We start from the raw sequence: 23,120 nt of genomic DNA on the forward strand, positions 1-23,120 counted from the left end.
TCGACCAGACTTGGACTAGTTTAGATCAGGTTTGGACTGGTTTAGATCAGGTTTGGACTGGTTTAGATCAGGTTTGGATTGGTTTAGATCAGGTTTTGACCAGGTTTTTGACTAGTTTAGCTCAGGTTTGGACTGGTTTAGATCAGGTTTTAACCAGATTTGGACACGTTTAGAGTAGGTTTGGACTGGTTTAGATTAGGTTTTGACAGGTTTATTCTGGTTTAGATCAGGTTTTGACAGGTTTATATCAGGTTTTGACAGGTTTAATCTGGTTTGGACTGGTTTAGATCAGGTTTGGACTGGTTTAGATCAGGTTTTGACTAGTTTAGCTCAAGTTTGGACAGGTTTGGACTGGTTTTGACCAGATTTGGACAATTTAGATCAGGTTTTGACAGGTTTATTCTGGTTTTGACAGGTTTGGACTGGTTTAGATCAGGTTTTGACTGGTTTTGACAGGTTTATTTTGGTTTGGACTGGTTTAGATCAGGCAACCTAGAAGTCTCCCAAATGGTTAGAAAATACACCCAAAAAAAGGGTTGATATAAAGAAATTTAAAGAAACTACTAACAGTATGGACCTGGCCTGCCCCCCTATATCTTCTACAGCTGCGGACACTGTCAAAACATTTGCTCCTCCGCTATCGCCCAAGTTTTCTCGTGAAACCACAAACCTCCACACATTTCAAAGTGAGGAGTTTAGAGGCATTTAGTTCCACCTGGTCTGCCACATATCCGCGGCAGACAGGAGCTTTGGGACGCGTTGGTTTTACCTGTGGATTTAAGAACGCTGCCAGTGTGGATGTGGACACAGTTTGATCAGAGCGGAGGGGGAGATTAAAAATGAGAGCGAGAGAGACATCAATATGTTTACAGCGGCGCTAACATGTCCTGATCCCTTTCGGCAATATTTCCTTTCCATTTAACCCTTCACTCAGGGTGTTTATGTAAGAAAATACAAGGTGACAGGTTCGTATCCTCTCCTGTAATTGCAGATGAGGCTGGAGAAAACATAACCGTGATTTCGGGATCCTTTTTATTTTATTTTTTTGGCAAACTGGAGATGCCTCAGCTTGTGTTTGTGTGAGAAATGAGCCAAACAAATGAGTGGTGAAGATGAAGGCGGTTTGGCTGCATTCGTAGAGACTTGCCACGACCAAAATAACTTGTGCAATTGACCTTTCGCAAAAACCCCGCCCCCGAAACGGTAATTGTCCAATCAGACATCCGGGCAACCGTTACTATGAAGCTAGGTCCGTCATGCCAAACAATGAGCCAGATACCAGCAATGAGCACTGAGGGTTTGGACTGGTTTAGATCAGGTTTTGACCAGGTTTTGACTAGTTTAGATCAGGTTTGGACTGTTTTTTATCAGGTTTTGACAGGTTTATTCTGGTTTTGACCAGATTTGGACTAGTTTAGAGCAGGTTTGGACTGGTTTATATCAGGTTTTGACCAGGTTTTGACTAGTTTAGCTCAGGTTTGGACTGGTTTTGACCAGGTCTATTCTGTTTTTTACTAGATTTGGACAATGTAGATCAGATTTTGACAGGTTTATTCTGGTTTTGACCAGGTTTGGACTAGTTTAGCTCAGGTTTGGACTGATTTAGATCAGGTTTTGACAGGTTTATTCTGGTTTTGACCAGATTTGGACTAGTTTAGCTCAGGTTTGGACTGGTTTAGGTCAGGTTTTGACAGGTTTGGACTGGTTTTGACCAGATTTGGACAAGTTTATCTCAGGTTTGGACTGGTTTAGATCAGGTTTTGACAGGTTTATTCTGGTTTTGACCAGATTTGGACTAGTTTAGATCAGGTTTGGACCGGTTTAGATCAGGTTTTGACAGGTTTATTCTGGTTTTGACCAGATTTGGACTAGTTTAGATCAGGTTTGGACTGGTTTTGACCAGGTTTTGACAGGTTTGGACTGGTTTTGACCAGATTTGGACAAGTTTATCTCAGGTTTGGACTGGTTTAGATCAGGTTTTGACAGGTTTATTCTGGTTTTGACCAGATTTGGACTAGTTTAGATCAGGTTTGGACCGGTTTAGATCAGGTTTTGACAGGTTTATTCTGGTTTTGACCAGATTTGGACTAGTTTAGATCAGGTTTGGACTGGTTTTGACCAGATTTGGACTAGTTTTGACCAGATTTGGACTAGTTTAGCTCAGGTTTGGACTGGTTTAGATCAAGTTTTGACCAGGTTTTGACTAGTTTAGCTCAGGTTTGGACTGGTTTAGATCAGGTTTTGACAGGTTTATTCTGGTTTTGACAGACTAGTTTAGAGCAGATTTGGACTGGTTTAGATCAGGTTTTGACAGGTTTATTCTGGTTTTGACCAGATTTGGACTAGTTTAGATCAGGTTTGGACTGGTTTTGACCAGATTTGGACTAGTTTTGACCAGATTTGGACTAGTTTAGATCAGGTTTTGACTGGTTTAGATCACATTTTGACCAGGTTTTGACGAGTTTATCTCAGGTTTGGACTGGTTTATATCAGGTTTTGACAGGTTTATTCTGGTTTTGACCAGATTTGGACTAGTTTAGCTCAGGTTTGGACTGGTTTTGACCAGATTTGGACCAGGTTTTGACTAGTTTAGATCAGGTTTGGACTGGTTTAGAGCAGGTTTGGACTGGTAAATTGGACACTAGGGACCACAAGAGTGTGTCTGGGGGAGTTATTTTCCTTCCCAAAGCGAAAACACAACCTGAACACTGCCTACAATGGATCAAACAATGTGGACGGCCCACACCCAGACAAATGCCTCCAAATAAACAAGCATACATCTGCTCTAAGGTAAGACTGGGGTCTCGCCACTAGGCTAACACCTTAGCATGCTAACATCTAGCTACTGACAGTCACATAACGTTACACAAACTAGCACTGGAGCTGTAACTACGGTGGTGAACTTTTACAAGCCTACAGTCCCACGTGTTTTTGTCTCCCTGATAAAAGTACTGTGTGTTTTTTCACGGTCCTGATAACTGACTGGAGCTGAGTGTCATTGTGGCACCTGTAGGTTTACCTAGCATTAGCTAACTTTAGCGCACCGGAGAAATGTTCCTATTTTTTGACATACTAAACAAGTCAGAGGGTGCTTACCGGGCAGAGCAAGAGCACGACTGGTCCACAAGGCTGGAAGAGGCAGGAGGAGATCATTTTAGGTTTCTTCTTCTTCTTCTTCTTCTTCTTCTTCTTCTTCTTCTTCTTCTTCTTCTTCTTCTTCTTCTTCTTCTTCTTCTTCTTCTTCTTCTTCTTCTTCTTCTTCTTCTTCTTCTTCTTCCCCATCCTCTTCTTCTTCCCCATCCTCTTCTTCTCCTCTCTCTTTCTCCCCTAGTACTACTACTACTACTACTAGTTCTTCTTTTTCTTTTTCTTCTTTTTCTTTTTCTTCTTTTTCTTCTTCTTCATCCTTTTCTTCTTCTTCATCCTTTTCTTCTTCTTCATCCTTTTCTTCTGCTTCCCTATCCTCTTCTTCTCTCTCTTTGTCCCCTACTACTACTACTACTACTACTACTTCTTCTTTTTCTTGTTCTTCTTTTTCTTCTTCTTCATCCTTTTCTTCTTCTTCATCCTTTTCTTCTTCTTCCCCATCCTCTTCTTCTCTCTCTTTCTCCCCTACTACTACTACCACTACTACTACTTCTTTTTCTTCTTTTTCTTCTTCTTCATCCTTTTCTTCTTCTTCGTCTTCCTTTTCTTCTTCTTCCCCATCCTCTTCTTCTCTCGCTTTGTCCCCTTCTTCTTTTTTTTCTTTTTCTTCTTTTTTTTTTTCTTCTTCTTCATCCTTTTCTTCTTCTTCATCCTTTTCTTCTTCTTCCCCATCCTCTTCTTCTCTCTCTTTGTCCCCTTCTTCTTCTTCTTCTTCTTCATGGGATAGTTTAATATCTTGAATATCTCCCTCTGCTGCAGACTGTGACCCCTTTTGCCTCGATCTGGAGGATATCGCGCATTTTATTGCTTCCATTAGAGTCACTAACACGAGTCACTTTCGCAGCGGCATCAGAAAGTTTGACGGACGCAGCAACGGTAACTAAGTGGGCGGGGCTTTTGCGAAAGGTCAATTCTTCGAGCGGCGATTGAGAATTGAGCCGCCATAGTTCACGCACATACCTCACCATACGTTCTGTTACGACTGAACTCTTCCTCTGTGCTTGTTTGCAGCTTCTCCGTGGAGCAGGGAGCCACCGCCGCCGGAAAGGTCAGACATTTCTCCTCCTCCTCCTCCTCGCCTTCCTACGTGTCACGTCTTTGTGGTCACTCCAGATTTAAGTGTCACATCTTGTACCAAGTGGGATTGAGTGACTTCAGGAGCAGAGCTGTAGATATATTTCAAAATGTCCTGGTTTGGAACAAGTGTAGGTCCTAATTTAGTGCTTGATGTTGATGTTGATGTTGATGATGATGATGATAGGACAAGGTCATACCAGGTTTGCTTGTCACAATCGCCTACAGCTCATTGTTGATGAAAAGTCTGCAATTGACGTTATCAGTGGATAATATTTGTTTTGACCGGATCGATGTGAGCTAGCTGCTAGTTGTTGAGCAGCTAGTTAGCGCCAGGTGCTAACCGTAAATGCTCTAATATAGGCCGGGGCCTTTATTTACTCAAGGGCATCTAGGACCAGGCCTTTATTGGAACCAGGCCACAATTAGAGACAGGCCTTTATTTCTATTTGAGCAAAACGTACGACCAGGAAAACGAAGAAAAACGAGATTTGTATCCATTTGCGCCTAAAATATTAGGTTCATTTATTAATGAACATTTCAAACCCTCTCCCAGCGGCTGGAACATTGACGCCTTTTATTTTGTCGGGACAACAGGAAGTGTTTCGTTGCTGTTAGCGGAGCTTTGACATCAGTGTCACTGCAGGTTTCTGTTTCGTTTTTACCGCGGACCGGATTATTTGTTGTTATCTTGTGTAAAAGGCGAGTTTAGACGGAGCGTTTGTGTTTGTGATCGATCATGAGACTGACCCGAGAGAAGACGAGACGCTCGCGCTGATGGGAGGAGTTATTTTGAGGCGTGGGACTGACCTGCACACGGAGCAGCTGGACGTGCTTTGAAGACGCGATGGAGACTTTATTAAAACCCTGGAGGGTCACACAACATTTGTCTCAGTTCTGTCGCTATTTTCCCACCTTTTTTCCAGAAGCTTTTGGACTGGGGTAAAGCCAAACTGGAGAAAATGTGCTCTGTTCAGGTGGGAGTTAAGGGGTTAACCTGCTACAAAAGCCTAGTTTTAGTAGAACAAAATCAATTATTGTAGCAACATAGAGCAAAATGGAAACAACAGCACCACCTATACCTGCAGTACCTACAGTGACTTTAGCTCATTCATTTCTTTAAGTCAAAGAAAATGCCATATTATATCATTTTGAAAGTGTGAGTTCAGCATAAATTCTTCGATCATTATTCATTATTTATCATTGATTTGATGTTTTAGTTCATCACGCAAACACAGTACCTCAGCGATCTGCTCAGCCACAATTGAGAGACTGACTGTTTGTTTTTGAAGTGGATGCTGGAAAAGCCTCACACTGAATGCACCAAATAGACCGGCAGAGGTTTGACTTTGGGACTGACTTTGGGAGTAACGTGTCTTTATGTGATTACAGGGCGTTATCTCAGTGTTCTCTGTTCTCCAGGGGGGGGGAGGGGGGGGGGGGATGCAGTAGCTGGCGTGACCTTTAAATGTTTCCCATGTTATTATCTACAGACTGACAAATCTTGATTTGCTCCGGCGCGGGTGCTTCTAATTATGGCGAAGGCACAATGTTATGTTCATGTGCGTAATGGAGAGTGGTGTGATGTGTTAAAGGGCGAGTCAGTGAAGAGACCTGTAGGAGGTGAAGCCCTTTGAAGAAAAAGTAGGATGTTGATTAACCGCTTAACTCCCGCCTGAACCGAGAGCATTTTCTCTAGTTCAGCTTTACCCAAATCCTGTAGGCCAGTGTAACGCCTCATTTGAAAGATCACAAAACTCATCTAAATGGATCTTTTTCCTCACGTCATCAGATTTTTTTCCATCTTTTTTGGGGGGGGTAATCAACTCATTTTTGTTACTTTTTTGTCATTTTTTGTCACATTTTTTGTTATTTTTTGTCACATTTTTTGTCATTTTTTGGGGGTTTTTTGTCACAATTTTTGTTATTTTTTGTCACATTTTTGTTCATTTTTTTGTCATTTTTTGTCATTTTTTGTCACATTTTGGGGTTTTTTTGGTCACATTTTTTGTTATTTTTTGTCATTTTTTGCCACTTTTTTGGAATTTTTTGTCACATTTTCTGTAATTTTATGTCTTTTTTTTGGTCATTTTTTGTCATTTTTTGTCATTTTTTTGTCTTTTTTTGTCTTTTTTTGTCTTTTTTTGTCTTTTTTTGTCACATTTGTTTGTCACATTTGTTTGTCATTTTTTGTTATTTTTTTATTTTATTTATTTTTTTGTCAAATTTATTTATTTATTTTTGTTATTTTTGTCACATTTTTGTAATTTTTTGTCACATTTCTTGGTCATTTTTTGTCATTTTTTCACATTTTTTGTCACATTTTTTGTTGAATTTTTGTCACATTTTTGTCATTTTTTCATCACTTTTTTTTCAAAGTTTTCTCACTTTTTTCTCACATTTCCATCATTGTTTTCGAGAAAAAGGTGCTCGGTTCAGGCGGGAGTTCAGGGGTTAAGGTCTCAGTCCGACTATGAGACACCCTGTGCTGTCCTGTCAAACAAATCCTTCAGACAAGGTGCCACTCAAGATCACTGTGCTAATGTTCTTCAGTGGAACAAGTGGTTTGCGCTCTCTTTCGGTTCCGGGATGGGTCCGGGTGCTGTAGGTTTGACTGTCAAAGGCTCATGACCCACTGGTGTAACTGGACGCTGCTTATTTCTACTTTATACACTATACTATGCACCTCTGCAGATAATTATAATTTAAATGAATCAGTCTGCGCCCAGGCCCACCTCTTGAATGCGTTTGCGTGATTGTGAAGCCGCCTCTTGGACATAAACCCTCATTCATTTCTTATGCTAATGCGAATCCCCCGTGCCGGAGCTTTGTTATTCGCTCGGAGCATTACCGTAATCAGCAACACAAGAGCATATGCAACACAATAACATTATGTGTGGAGGACGTGAAGCCTATGTTTAATTTCCAGCTCAGCCGTGGACAATGTGAATTTGATTAGGTTTTTTATTGTTGGCGGCGTTGTTGTTACCAGGCCTCATATTAGGAGAGTGGTTTTCAAACAGTGTGGACGTACAGAGGTTTGCTTTCCTCTATTACTGTCAGAGGAGGGAGGGTCAGACTTGAGACTTACATTTAAAATTTACAGATTTTAATTTGAAAGTTTTGCTGTGGATCACTGGCATAAATGTGAAGAAAAAAAAAATACATGGCAAGTTTTCTGTCATTTTATCTTGTCATATAAGAACAAGGTGTTTTATGCCTAAAAATGCCCCAAATTTCCCATCTTTACGGGGACGAAATCTGAATAATGGATCGAGCTACATTCAAATTTATGGTTTCATTTTATTGATGAATGAGTTGCCAAGACTTTTTCAGAGGGGATTTTGGATTTCTTGTTTAGTTTTAAAATAAGCTGTTTTTTAGTGGAAAATTTTGTAAAAATTAAACTTGACTTGACCTCATTGTCACATTTTTGTTGAATTTTTGTCACAGTTTTGTTGATTTTTTGTCACAGTTTTGTTGAATTTTTGTTGAATTTTTGTCATATTTTTGTTGGGTTTTTGTGACATTTTTGATGAATTTTTGTCACATTTTTGTTGAATTTTTGTCACATTTTTGTCACATTTTTGTCACATTTTTGTTGAATTTTTATCACATTTTTGTTGAATTTTTGTCACATTTTTGTTTTATTTTTGTCACATTTTTGTCACATTTTTGTTGATTTTTTATTGAATTTTTGTCACATTTTTGTTGAATTTTTGTCACATTTTTGTTTTATTTTTGTCACATTTTTGTCACATTTAGTTGAATTTTTGTCACATTTTTGTCACATTTTTGTTGATTTTTTATTGAATTTTTGTCACATTTTTGTTGAATTTTTGTCACATTTTTGTTTTATTTTTGTCACATTTTTGTCACATTTAGTTGAATTTTTGTCACATTTTTGTCACATTTTTTTTAAATTTTTGTTGAATTTTTGTCACTCTTTGGTTTAATTTTTGTCACATTTTTTTTTTAAATTTTGTCACATTTTTGTCACATTTTGTTGAATTTTTGTCACTTTTTTGTTGATTTTTTGTTGAATTTTTGTCACAGTTTTGTAACATTTGTGTCGAATTTTTGTCACTCTTTGGTTGAATTTTTCTCACATTTTTCTTGCGTTCACACCCTTGTTTTCTCCTTATTTTTTGTGGCCATTTTGGTGCTTTTTCCCCAAGAATCTTTCTGACTAGGGCAAAGCCAAACTGGAGGAAATGGGATCCGTTCAGGCGGGAGTTAAGAGGTTACAGTAGTGGTATCGAAAAAAAAAAAAAAAATAACGGTACCCAGCCCTACACGTACCACAGTTTGGGAACCTGCCTTAATGGACCCCAGCCCCAGAGGCTCTCTCCGAGCTCTTGTCTGTTTCCTCTTGTTTGAATTACAGGCCACAGCATCTACTTTTACGGGGGAAAAGTGAGTGTTTTGAATGGCCTTTGAAACTTTCTCCATGATGTTTAAAGCATGGGTCTTTTTTCTGCACATGAAACTTGAAAGTGCATCCTTGTTTCCCCTTAAGTGAGCTCGCATTAGCCATCTTCTGTCTGCCTCTTAAAGGTTGGACGAGAGGGGATTCTTTGAGCCCATATCTCTGAAGGATCTGAGGCCTGTTTGGTTCGCACAAATGCATTCCGGTGAAAGTGGATTTGTGTTCCAGGAATTCAGAGGAAAGAGACTTTGAAAGGAAACTCAAGTGTGTGCTGCTCTCTGAATGAGACATTATGAACTATTAGCTTGATTTAGCTCTGGAGGAAAACGCTGAAGGGCCTTTTCACATCTGAACGTCTGCACTGAAAGACTTGACAAGAGTTATTTTGGTTTTGTCTGCAGACCTGTCGCTTTTACGCCTCTGGATTATCGGATTCATGCCAAACCCGCTCTACGGACGACTCGATTGGAAACTTGGAGAATGTTTGCTGATTTTTATTGCAAAAGTCGATATGTTTTAACCTTGTTTTGTGGCAAGACAATTCACGCACCTCAGTGTGAGTGTAGAGCAGTCCCATTTTAACAACTAAACCGTATATAGACATTTATGAAAAAGAAAGCATGAAAGTATGATAATTCAAACTAGTGATTTTTTTCGTCTGAAGTCTGCACTACAAAAAGTAAATATCAAGCATTGGCTTAAATGACTTGAATTGAGGAAATGTTTCTTGTTTTGAGCGGTTTTCACTCATTTAGACATTTTTCCTGATCGGACCAAGTTTACTTTGCTTGTTTGAGGACATTTCAGACCAGGGTAAATCTTGCTTGAAATAAGAAAGTAAGTTTTTGTCTTTTTTTTGTCAAATTTTTGTCATATTTTTATCACATTTTAGTCACCATTTGGTCATTTTTTTCATCAATTTTGTATCAATTTTTTGTCATTTTTTAATCACATTTTTGTCATTTTTTAGTCACATTTTTGTCATTTTTTAATCACATTTTTGTCATTTTTTAATCACATTTTTGTCATTTTTTAGTCACATTTTTGTCATTTTTTAGTCACATTTTGTCACCGTTTTGTCATTTTTTTCATCAATTTTTTATCATTTTTTTGTCATTTTTTTATCACATTTTTTTGTTAATTTTTCATCATTTTTTTCTCAATTTTTTATCACATTTTGTCATTTTTTAAGTCCATTTTTTATCAAATTTTTGTCACATTTTGTCATTTTTTTGTCATTTTTTTTGTTAATTTTTCATCATTTTTTTCTCAAATTTTTGTCAGATTTTTATCTGATTTTTGTCAATTTTTTGTCATTTTTTGGTCAAATTTTTATCACATTTTTGTCATTTTGTACCAATTGCCAATGGTAAAATTGCCAATGAGATGAGACCAATTTTCTTACCCCATTGGCAAAGAAAATGACCTGAAATAAGGACGAAATGTATCGAAACGAGTCAGAAACATCTCAGAACAAGGGAAATAATCTGGGACAAATGCACAAGAACTTCTTAACTCGTCAAAACAACAAAAATTTGGATTATTGTGCTCAAATTGAGATGTTTATACTAGTTAAATACTTTTTATCTCTGCTGAAACTGCTGCCCCCGCGACCCGGCCCCGGATAAAGCGGAAGGAAATGGATGGATGGAACGTGAGACAAAAAATGTGGAATAAAATACGGATGGAGTAAACCTAGTAAAGTGAAATCACGGTGGTTTATGAGGCATCACACTATAGGCTGTAAACTCTCCTGTCAATACGCTTTCAGATTTGGATGTGCATAATTGCTAACTCTAACCTTGAAGCAAGCATGAAAACTTCCGTATGAATCTTTGCTCCTTTAAGAAGATTGAAAGTGCTCCTGCTTAAACAGCGCTAACCTTTCCCTCTTTGGAGAAACATTTTTATGGCCGTATAAAGATCTGAAATAGCTTGCTTTGTCAGCCACTATAAATGTCATGTTTTTTCCTGAAAGGAGCAGTTTTACTTCATGCTGAGCCAACACATTTGTGGCCTTGTGATTTCAAAAGAGGGTTAAAGCTGTTGGATTTCTTGACTTTAGTAAACGAAGCAGCAGAAGCGAAGGCGGAGTTTGTGGAAGGGTTGAGTTAGTGATTGATACAAAAGCTTTTATCTGAACTACAGTAGACGGCACTTATTGATACTTTGTGATGGTGCTCGACCTTGTGCCCCAATTCAGGTCTGCTAAACTTAGAAGCGGCGTTTCTGTGGAGGAAGCGTGGCTTTTGGTTCTCCTGCAGTGACACAGAGCTCTGGGCTGGGACAGAAGGAGGGTCAGTGTAGCAGCAGAGGAACTCCTCTGAACGTCTGCTTCAGGCTGTGCAGGAAAATAAATCACCTTTTAAAGTGACCCGTGATGTCGACAAAACACGAACATACATGAACATACAGATGACACAGAGTACATGTACATGAACATACATGAACATACAAGAACATACATGAACATACACATGACACACAGTACATGTACATGAACATACATGAACATACACGAACAAACATGAACATACACATGACACACAGTACATGTACATGAACATACATGAACATACAAGAACATACATGAACATACACATGACACACAGTACATGTACATGAACATACATGAACATACACGAACAAACATGAACATACACATGACACAGAGTACATGTACATGAACATACATGAACATACACGAACATACATGAACATACACGAACATACATGAACATACATGAACATACATGAACATACACGAACATACACGAACAAACATGAACATACACATGACACAGAGTACATGTACATGAACATACATGAACATACACGAACATACATGAACATACACGAACATACATGAACATACATGAACATACATGAACATACATGAACATACATGTACATACAGAAGACACACAGTACATGTACATGAACATACAGAAGACACACAGTACATGTACATACAGATGATACATGTTATGGCATTTTAGTTTTAGTATTTAGTTAGTTAAATTGGTAACCACACTGGCGTCCTGTCTTGGGTCCCCTGCTGGGCCTTTGACTAAACCAGGTAGAGAGACCGGCCTTTCCTGGACCCCAGACGAGGCCCTCGCACCTTTAGACAAAGGTCCCAAATGGCCCATCTCCCCAACAGCAATAGATCTCCTTCTGCCTCCAAACGCCACCATGATTTCATTACCATGCAAAGTGCCTTTTGGTGGCTGCATTAACATCTCCAACTGTATTACCATTTCTCTGTGTTTCTGGGCTTCCCTTTGTTGTGTATGACCCCTGTCCTGCTGCTCTGTCTGTGGCACTCACCTATAAAGGTAATGCCAGGGCTGAGCAGAGTAGAGCTTAAACATGAACTCGTGTCATGTGTAACTTCTCCGCAATGCATTGTGTAATAAAACTTCACATCTTGACTAGACAAACATCTCTTGAGCTTTATTAAGCAAGAAAATCCACAACATACACTGTACATGTACATGAACATACATGAACATACAGATGACACACAGTACATGTACATGAACATACAGAAGACTACTGTACTGTACTTGTACAGTACAATTTTGGGAAGTATGAGGGAAGGTGTTCCTTGTGTTTGTACTTCTACAGACACTTGAACAAAGCTCCAAATACATCAAACTTGAAGAGGGGGAAGCAATTAAATCATATGATATCATGTCATTATTCATTTCCTGATGTCACAGCGACAGCCGTTAGAGGAGCCTGAAGAAGCACACCTGCCTGCCTTATTGTGGATAAGTAAATGTAAGTCGTTTTACATCACATGCTCTTGTTTTGAATCGGACCCCAGGAACAGCGACAGCTTGGCAGCGCGACTGGGGAAACCTGTCATTGAACGCAAACAAACAGATGTATGGAGAGTTTCTCGTGATGCCTTTTCTCGCATTGCAGTAACAACATCTGCTCTTAAAATAGCACCGACCAGATTTTCCTGTCTGGTACTTAACAGTATTTGGTGTTTTTCAGAAATATATTTTAGTTCTTATTGAGCGTTGAGCCCTCAGTAATATATCCTCCAAATATATACAGATATTTGGGTTGTAATGTGTAGAAAACATACTGCATTTGTGAAAATATGACATAAAAATCCCCTTGTTCCCTTTGGCTGACCACTGCGGGCTGTGGCGTCAACGTTCCTGCTATTAACCTGTCAATGCCGCACTATTACGGGCCTGGACCAGAGGCGAGCGTTTAAAATCCCATCCTTCATCCCGACCTTCAACTAAGCGCCGCACTGTCCTCCCAGAGCCCACTGAGCTGTCCATTATTCCTGTCTGCCATCTTTAAAATGACCAATACGTGGTCAGATAAATAATAGGGGCTAAACGGCCACTGTCAGTTGTGGTTGTTGTCCTGAGATTTTTCTTAATGATTGTGGGAAAGATGGAGGTCACGTACTGTAGCGCGAGACATGATTTATTTGTTTATGGGAAAAGCCGGACAAAAGGGAAAAGAGGTCGTCTGCGGGATGCACATTGGAAAAGAGGTTGTGCCATCTTTTAACCCCTAAAGTCCCACCGGAACTGAGCACATTTAGACAGTTTGGCTTTACCCCATTCCTAAAGCTGGTGGAAAAAAGGTGGGAAAATAGCGACGGAACTGAGACGAAAACAATGATGGAAATGTGACAAAAAAGGGAGAAAAAAGTGATGAAAAATTGATGGAAAAAGTGGCAAAAATGTCACAAGAAATGGACAAAAAATAGACGAACAAATTACTAAAATGTGACAAAAAAATGACAAAAATGTGACAAAAAAATGACAAAAAATTGATAAAAAATTGACGAAAAAATGACAAAAAATATGACAAAAAATGACAAAAATATGACAAAATAATAAAAAAAAAAAGATAAAAATTTGACCAAAAAAAAGACAAAAATTTGATTAAATAATTACGAAAAAATGACAAAAAAGTGACAAAAAATAACAAAAAAACGTGACAAAAAATTGACAAAAAATTGACAAAAAATTGACAAAAAATTGACAAAAAATTGACAAAAAATTGACAAAAAATGACCACAAAATTACAAAATGATTACAAAAATATGATAAAAATTTGACAAAAAAGGACAAAAAACTGATTAAAAAAATGACGAAAATTTGACAAAAAATTTACCAAAAATGACAAAAATATGATAAAAAATTTACAAAAAAGCACAAAAATTTGATTAAAAAATGACAAAAAATATGACAAAAAATGAAAAAAAGATGACAAAATAATTACAAAAATTTGATAAAAAATTTGACAAAAAAAGGACAAAAATGTGACAAAAATTTGACCCAAAAAATTACAAAAAATTGACAAAAAATGACAAAAAAAATTACCCAAAAGTTACAGAAATAACTTGAATACCCAACAAAAAAATGATGGAAAAAAAAAATCTGATGACGTGAGGAAAAAGATCCTCTCGGTTCAGGCGGGAGTTAAGAGGTTAATATGTGTAAGAAGATCATAAACACGGCTTGTTTTAGTTGAATTGAAATGATGAAATAGTTGATTAGATTAGATTAGATTAGATTAGATTAGATTAGATTAGATTAGATTAGATTAGATTAGATTAGATTAGATTAGATTAGATTAGATTAGATTAGATTGGATTAGATTAACAACTGATTGACAGAGACATTTTTATGTCCTCGTAATCATTGCTCATGAAGATAACAGTAAAAACACGGCCCCAGAGACACACGTTTATGTGAAGAAACCAGTAGTCAGTGTTTATGCTGCTCAAGACGTTAGCATGCTACCGGTTAGCAACTGTCATCAATCAACTGTCAATGGCTTCAACACGATACACACATGTTGTATCCAAGGCTAGATGTTTGGAGTCTGGTTCAGGGCTTTCTCTTGGAGAGTTCTGAGCTGTTGAAGCTAAATGCTAACCGGTCGCATGCTAGCGTCTTGAGCAGCTTAAACACTGACTCACTGGTTTCTTCACATAAACGTGCGTCTCTGGGGCCGTGTTATTACTGTCATCTTGACCGTTTTGTTCTTTATGGTTGCGTTTTCATCAAGTTTTTTGTACATGTTTTGCTCAAAATGGAAACATGACAAAAAAATGTGATGAAAAGCACAATAAAAATGGCTAAAAAGCAACAAAATATCAAGAAATAAGCGTCATGAATAGTAGGTTTTGTCTTTGTTGTACTCTGACATTAAAACTAAGATCTTAACCTCTTAACTCCCACCTGAACGGATCCCATTTTCTCCAGTTTGGCTTTACCCTAATCAAAAAGCTTCTTGGGGAAAAAAAGCACCAAAACAGCCATAAATGAGAAGAAAAAAAGGATGTAAACGCAACAAAAATGCGACAAAATTCGACCAAAAAGTGAAAAAAATTCAACCAAAAAGTGAAAAAAATTAAACAAAAATGTGACAAAAACTCTGCCAAAAAGTGAAAAAAATCTAACAAAAAGGTGAAAAAAATAAACAAAAATGTGACAAAAACTCAACCAAAAAGTGAAAAAAAGGGACAAAAATTAAACAAAAAAGTGAAAAAAATTAAACAAAAAAGTGAAAAAAATAAAATAAACAAAAATGTGACAAAAACTCAACCAAAAAGTGACACAACTTTTTTTTTTTAAAAGTGACAAAAATTCAACAAAAATGTGACAAAAACTCAACTAAAAAAATTACAAAAACTGACCAAAAAAAAAAAGGTGACACAACACAGCAACAACACGAGGAAAAAGATCCGTTTTGTGGGTCTTAGCTTTCAAATGAGGTGTTACACAGGCCTATATAACAGCCAAAGAGGACAAAATGCATTTGGTTCAGGCGGGTGGTAAGAGGTTAGGGGAAAAAACTCAACAAAAATCTGAACTTTGACCCCTGGTTTGCCCTTTTTAACCAGACAGAGCATCCCTAAAACACTACCTTTCACATCAATGTCCCAAGTCAAGCTTTATTCAGGGATTCCCGTTTGAACAGTCTGAGATTCATCCAGCAGAATGTCCCTGCAGGGCTGCCGTAGGTTTACATGAATCACCCAGAATGAGAGAATGCATCTGTCCCATCCCGAAAGCAAACGAGCGCGACTAAAACCCAGCGCACACTTCTCCCACTAAGCCGAGCAGTTAGCCGTAATTAGCGCCGGCATTTCCAGCGTTGTTATTTCATCTTTAATTACGTTTCTTAATCCCCCCCTCCCGTCGGTGTGCGGGTGTAATTGCCTCCTCGGGCCACGTGCAGGGATTTGTTCTTTCACCGTACGGAGGCGTCAGTTTGTGCTGTTTGGATCATGTCCCCCTGCAGGCAAGAGGGGGGAGTGCAGCAGTGGGAAAAACAAGATGGCTGCCAACAGGTGATCTGATGTAAAGCGGTTTCTGGCTGTCAGCGTCAGAGGTAGTTTTAGTTTTAGCTTTGCCAGGAACCGATGGGGTCAGCCCTATGTTCCCCGGTACTTATGTTCCCTGGTACCTATGTTCCCCGGTACCTACGTTCCCCGGTACCTATGTTCCCCCACTACTATTGATTAAGATTAGGCACCAGCCCATTATCCTTAAGGTCAGTGGCTAGGGCAGGGTCAGGGTTAAGCTGGCTGATACATTGACATTTTACTCATGACTTTTGATCAGTTGATGTACCAATTCCCCTACGAATAAAAAAAATTCTGCCAATGTGGTCAGCATTTTTTCTTGCCAAGAATTCTTATTTCTAGAATATTTTTCTCATCATAAAACAAGAAAGAAACACTAAATTTAAGCAAATAAAAAGCTAGAATTAAGCAAAATGTCCTCAGGAAATGGAATAATTTAAGGAAAACTTTCTTATTTAGTGAAATATTGTGGGTATTTTACTTAAATGTTGCTTGATTTAAGTAAAATGATTTAAATTACACACATTTTTGAGCAAAATGTTCTTAATAAATACTAATATTTAAGGGACCCGTCTCCATGATGTGGAGCCAGGCTGATGGTCAGAATCACCTGCTGGAGGATTCACCTATTGTACATGTTTTTAGTGGTGGGGAGAACATGCTCCACACAGAAAGGCCCCGTCCTGGTGGGAATCGAACCCGGGACCTTTGAGTTGTGAAGCTGAGGCTCTAACCGCTGTGCCACCGAGCCATATCTATCTGTGAGAATTAGTTCTTACATTAAGAGTTGTTGATCTTAGTTTTTCTTAAAATAAGAAAAAAATATTCTTTGTCTAAAGCTGAAGAAGATTCAAAAAGTTTTTCTTTCTTGTTACAAGAAAAATTATCATGTTTTTAGCAAATTTATCTGAACAAGAAATGACTAGATTTTATTTCCTAAAATAAGATTTTTTTTCTCAAGAAAACTTTCTCGGCAAAACATTATTACTTTCTAGGGAAAAAATAAGAACTTATTTCTTAAAGTAAGACATTTTTTACTTGCTTAGAATCCACTTTTTGCAGTGAAGGCCGTGGGAACCCAGGGTGCTGAGGGCGCTGCAGGACCCCCTTGTGGACAGTTTGTGAACTGCAGACAATATTGACCCCTTAACTCCCACCTGAACCGAGCACATTTTCTCCAGTTTGGCTTTACCCCAGTCCAAAAGCTTCTGGAAAAAAGCTGTGAAAATAGCGACAAAACTGAGACGAAAACAATGATGGAAATGTGACAGAAAAAGTGACGAAAAATTGATGAAAAAGTGATGAAAAATTGATGAAAAAGTGGCAAAAATGTGACCAAAAATGACAAAAAAAAATACAAAATGTGATAAATTTACCGATTTACCGATCGATCTACGTTCCCACCCTCACCTATGGTCATGAGATTTGGGTCATGACCGAAAGGACAAGATCGCGAATACAAGCGGCCGAAATGAGTTTCCTTCGCAGGGTGGCTGGGCGCACCCTCCGAGATCGGGTGAGGAGCTCAGTTACCCGGGAGGAGCTCGGAGTAGAGTCGCTGCTCCTTCACGTCGAAAGGAGCAGCTGAGGTGGCTCGGGCATCTGTTCCGGATGCCTCCTGGTCGCCTCCCGCGGGAGGTGTTCCAGGCATGTCCTAGTGGGACAAGGCCTTGTGGAAGACCCAGGACACGGTGGTGGGACTATGTCTCCGAGCTGGCCTGGTGTCGCCTCGGGGTCAGAACAGCTGGAGGAGGTGTGGCCTCGGGGTCAGAACAGCTGGAGGAGGTGTGGCCTCGGGGTCAGAACAGCTGGAGGAGGTGTGTGAGGATCGGGAAGTTTGGGCATCTCTGCCCCCGCGACCCGGCCCCGGATAAAGCGGAAGAAAATGGATGGATGGATGATAAAAATTTTACAAAAAAAAATACAAAAATGTGATAAAAAATTACAAACAAAAATAAAAAAATTGACGAAAAAATTGACGAAAAAATTGACGAAAAAATTACAAAAATGTGACAAAATGTGACACAAAACTTACAAAAATGTGATAAAAATTTGACAAAAAAATAACAAAAAATAACAAAAAATGTGACAAAATGTGATAAAAAATGTATAAAAATGTGACAAAAAATGACAAAATATGATGAAAAAGTTACCAAAATTAGTTGAACACCCAACCAAAAAGTGATGGACAAAAAATGTGATGACGTGAGGAAAAAGATCTATATAACTCTTAAAAAACAAAGAAAAAACAATGGCTAAAACAAAAATGAACTAAATTTTGAACAAATAATGGCACCCTGGTAAAATAGTATATATGCTACGACACCAGATCACTGGTATTCTAAAGTGTACAATGAGCAAAGTCTGAAGGAAAAAATTGCAAAAAGACTCGGCACGGCAGAGGATGTTCCCACCACCGTCCTCATCAGCTACATTGTGTCCGGCTCAGCGCATGAGAAACAAGCCGAGGGGAGAGAGTCAATAGTGGATTGGATTAGGAAGGTGTGCGCTAACAGGCTAACAGGCTAACAGGCTAACTCAATCACCGTGAAGCATCAGCTAATAGGATTTAGCCTAATACAGTGCCTCCACAAACACTGGGGCCCCAGGCAAATATTAAGGTACTTCGGTAAAAAGGTAGTAGTGGTAAAGCTTCGGTGTTGTGAAATAAGGATCTTTCAGTACATTTTGGAGCTGCAGTTCAGAGTGGAAAGCCTTAAGTTGTACCATTTCTATTCGAAACTGGTAATATTTGTATCGGTAGCAGTGTCCGGGAGCGAGGTGCACTTAGCCTGACTCGTGCCTCTGCTCCGGAGCCATCGACGGGCTGTAATCCCGTAATGAGGTTTAATGTTTCCCATTCACTGCGAGAGAATAATCGTGTTAGCGACGCGAGATGGGCCCGCAGTCACATTCTGTCCTCGTCCTGATAAAACGGAGGAGACGCTTTGATTCGGCACGCTTCGCCCACACAGAACTAGCCGAGAACAAGAGGAAAAGAAGACGGATAAAGGCGTTTAGACGCTAATTGAGGACGTATTAACCAGTAGTTCTTAGCATTATGTCAGTTCCCCTCGTAGGTGAATAGGGAAAAATGAATGCATTTAAAGGTATCAATTCTCAATTACTCAATGGCATCTGGGACCAGGCCTTTATTGGAACCAGGCCACAATTAGAGACAGGCCTTTATTTCTATTTGAGCAAAAACGGACGACCAGGAAAACGAAGAAAAACGAGATTTGTGTCCATTTGCACCTAAAATATTAGGTTCATTTATTAATGAACATTTCAAACCCTCTCCCAGCGGCTGGAACATTGACGCCTTTTATTTTGTCGGGACAACAGGAAGTGTTTCGTTGCTGTTAGCGGAGCTTTGACATCAGCGTCGCCGCAGGTTTCTGTTTCGGTTTTACCGCGGACCGGATTATTTGTCGTTATCTCGTGTAAAAGGCGAGTTTAGACGGAGCGTTTGTGTTTGTGATCGATCATGAGACTGACCCGAGAGAGGACGAGACGCTCGCACTGATGGGAGGAGTTATTTTGAGGCGTGGGACTGACCTGCACACGGAGCAGCTGGACGTGCTTTGAAGACGCGATGGAGACTTTATTAAAACCCTGGATATATAATAGTAATATAGTAAATATGGTCACAGGAGGTTTGAAAAGTGGCTAAATCTGTGTCAAAGTTACGCTCGGATCAGCTCCTCCACAGCGTCCCCCTCGGCCCGGGTTCAGTTTGTTACTTCCTGCACGTGAGTTTTCATTTACACCAGTATGAGACAAATTCCTAACATGGGGAATATTTCTACTGCTATAGTTTCTAATAAAAGCCCCGGCCTGTTTTAGAGACCGGCTTTAATTTGCCTCCGCCAGCCGCGAACCCGGCCTCTGTCGGAGACCCGGCCTCTGTTCTCTTTCGAAATATTGCTCCATAGTTGCAATGCGCCATCCTGCACATTTTTTGGACAAGACAAACTGCGACTGATGGATCTTCTTCTTTTTTTCTTCTTCTCTTCTTCTGTCGACGCCAATCAATATGTTTGTTCTGCCAACAGTGACAGGATCGTTTTATCCGCTATGACGCCAATGCCAAAAACCATCTGCAGAGTTCTCATTGATTGTGATTGATATGTTGGACCCACATTGCAGGACAGTGAAGTTTAGTTTTCCACATTGGTGATGGCAATTAAAAGGAGTGGGAAGAAGTGAAACCCTGTCAGTGCTAGAATCCCTTAATGCGAACGACTCGGGACTTTGGAAAAAGTTGATTAATAACCCAGTCTTCACTTCCCTGAAAACAGAGGAAGCGGCTCGAAGCGGCCGTTTTCCCATCAGCGCAGCCTCGGCGGAGTGAGGGGTCAGGGATTCAATTTCAACCTGCCAACGAGCGCTCCGGAGGAAAAAACAAACAAACCGGGCCCAAGTCTGTGGACACGTGGAATAAGCCACCGCCTCAAACGGTTAAATAAATAATGAAAGACTGAGGGAGGGATGTCATTCCGCTGCAGTGATGGGGGAAACTCTCTGGGAAATGTAGGATCAGGAGCAGTGGGGTGCGGTGTAGTAAAGGGCACGGTGTCTCAAGGAGGCATCTGAGACCAGTTGATAGTAAAGTTAACTCCTTAACTCCCACCTGAAACGAGCACATTTTCTCCAGTTTGGCTTTACCCCAGTCCAAAAGCTTCTGAGAAAAAAGGTGGGAAAATAGAGACAGAACTGAGACGAAAACAATGATGGAAATGTGACAAAAAGGTGATAAAAATTTGACAAAAAAATTACAAAAATATGACCAAAAATACGAAATTGTGACAAAAATGTGATAAAAAATTTACTAAAAAATTAGAAAAATGTGGCGAAAAATGTGGCGAAAAATGACCAAAAAAATGACAAAAAAAAATGACAAAAAAATGACAAAAAATGTGACAAAAAAAATACAAAAATGTGACAAAAATGACAAAATTGTGACAAAAAATAACAAAAAAGAAAAAAAATTACAAAAAAATGACAAAAATGGGACAAAAACTAACAAAAAAATGACAATGACAAAAAATGATTAAAAAAATGACAAAAAATGTGACAAAAAATAACAAAAAAGAAAAAAAAATACAAAAAAAATGACAAAAAATGATTAAAAAAATGACAAAAAAATGACACAAATGTGACAAAAATAATGACAAAAAATGATACAAAATGTGACAAAAAATAACAAAAAATGACAATTTTTTTTTACAAAAAATGATTAAAAAAATAACAAAAAAATGATTAAAAAAATGACTAAAAATAACAAAAAAATGACCAAAAAATTAGGAAAAAATGACAAAAAATGACAAAAAATGTGCCAAAAATGTGACCAAAAAATTGATTTAAAAAAAAGACAAAAAAGTTACAAAATGAGTTGAATACCCCCCCCCACAAAAGATGGAAAAAAATCTGATGACGTGAGGAAAAAGATCCTTTTACATGAGTTTTGTAGAGTTCATCTTTCAAATGAGGCGTTACACTGGCCTACAGGATTCGAGTAAAGCTGAACTGTAGAAAAAGCTCTCAGTTCAGGCGGGAGTTAAGAGGTTAAAAGACTCAGTGAAGAAAGAGCTTCCAGGGGGACTGTGGGGAATCGTTGCTGACATGATTAGATGAATGTGGAGCTGTTTCATAAGTGCGCCCCTGTTTATGTGCATGTGTGTGGGCTCCAGACGGCTCTTGACGGGAAGAGAGGCTGTGGAGTGCATGTGATTAGACAGTTCATTACAGGAGCAGAGCGTCGAGGGACCAATCCAATCGGCACACTTGTATTTACTAATGACTGTAGTTAGGAAATACAGCATGTACTAGTACCTCTACAGCGTTTGCTCGAACGCTCGGGGCCAAACTCAAGCCTCTGGTCCAGACAAAAGCATAATAATGTGGTTTTATTACTGTGATCGCTGTAGGTGCAGGTGTTGATGTTCTTGAGCCCTTCAGCCACAGATGCCTACTGTATAAACATCTCAATTTGAGCACAATAATCCACATTTTAGTTGTTTTGACTAGTTAAGATGTTGTTGGGCATTTGTCCGAGATTATTTCACTTGTTCTGAGATGTTTCTGACTCGTTTCGATACATTTCGTCCTTATTTCAGGTCATTTTCTTTGCCAATGGGGAGAAAGAAAATTGGTCTTATCTCATTGGCAATTTTACTTTTACAATTTCTGTCATATTTCGTCCATTTTTTAATCAAATTTTTTGTCATGTTTTTGTCAAATTTTTATCACATTTTTGTCATATTTAGTATTTTTTTGTATTTATTTTTTTGGTCAATTTTTTAGCAATTTTTTGTCATGTTTTTTGTCATATTTTGTGACATTTTTGCCACTTTTTCATCCATTTTGTGTCAATTTCTGTCATATTTCGGCCATTTTTTATCAATTTTTTTGTCATGTTTTTGTCACATTTTGTCACATTTTTAATTTTTTTTTAATGTATTTTTTTGACAAATTTTTGTTACTTTTTTCGTCAATTTTTTTGCAATTTTTTGTCATGTTTTTATCACATTTTTGTATTTTTTTGTCAAATTTTGTGACATTTTTGGCATTTTTAATCAAATTTTTTGTCAATTTCTGTCATATTTCGTCCATTTTTTCTCAAATGTTTTGTCATATTTTTGTCAAATTTTCGTCATTTTTTTGTCAAATTTTCATCACCTTTTTGTCACATTTTTGTATTTTTTTTGTCAAATTTTGTGACATTTTTGCCATTTTTAATCACATTTTTTGTCATGTTTTTGTCACATTTTTACATTTTTTTAATTTATTTTTTCCGTCAATTTTTTAGCCATTTTTTGTCATGTTTTTGTCACATTTTTGTATTTTTTTTGTCATATTTTGTGACATTTTTGCCACTTTTTCATCCATTTTTTGGTCAATTTCTGTCATATTTCTGCCATTTTACTTAATTCAAGCGAGATTTACCCTAGAACTGGTCTGAAATGTCCTCAAACAAGCAAAGCAAACTTGGTCCGATCAGGAAAAGTGTCTAAATGAGTGAAAACCGCTCAAAACAAGAAACATTTCCTCAATTCAAGTCATTTAAGCCAATGCTTGATATTTACTTTTTGTAGTGCAGCCAGTGAT

General features: G+C 38.4%; 1 protein-coding gene across 1 annotated transcript in view; it reads left to right on the plus strand.

The window, feature by feature from the left end:
- The window catches only part of whrna (whirlin a), a gene marked incomplete at its 5' end in the record, with an annotated part of 351,922 nt that overhangs the window by 242,780 nt on the left and 86,022 nt on the right, over nucleotides 1–23,120 (plus strand). The window contains 1 exon segment of the mRNA XM_079581179.1: nucleotides 4,159–4,195. Coding sequence (XP_079437305.1) covers nucleotides 4,159–4,195 — 37 coding nt within the window.

This window comes from Gobius niger (genome assembly GCF_951799975.1).
Source record: "Gobius niger genome assembly, chromosome: 22".
NCBI lineage: Eukaryota > Metazoa > Chordata > Actinopteri > Gobiiformes > Gobiidae > Gobius > Gobius niger.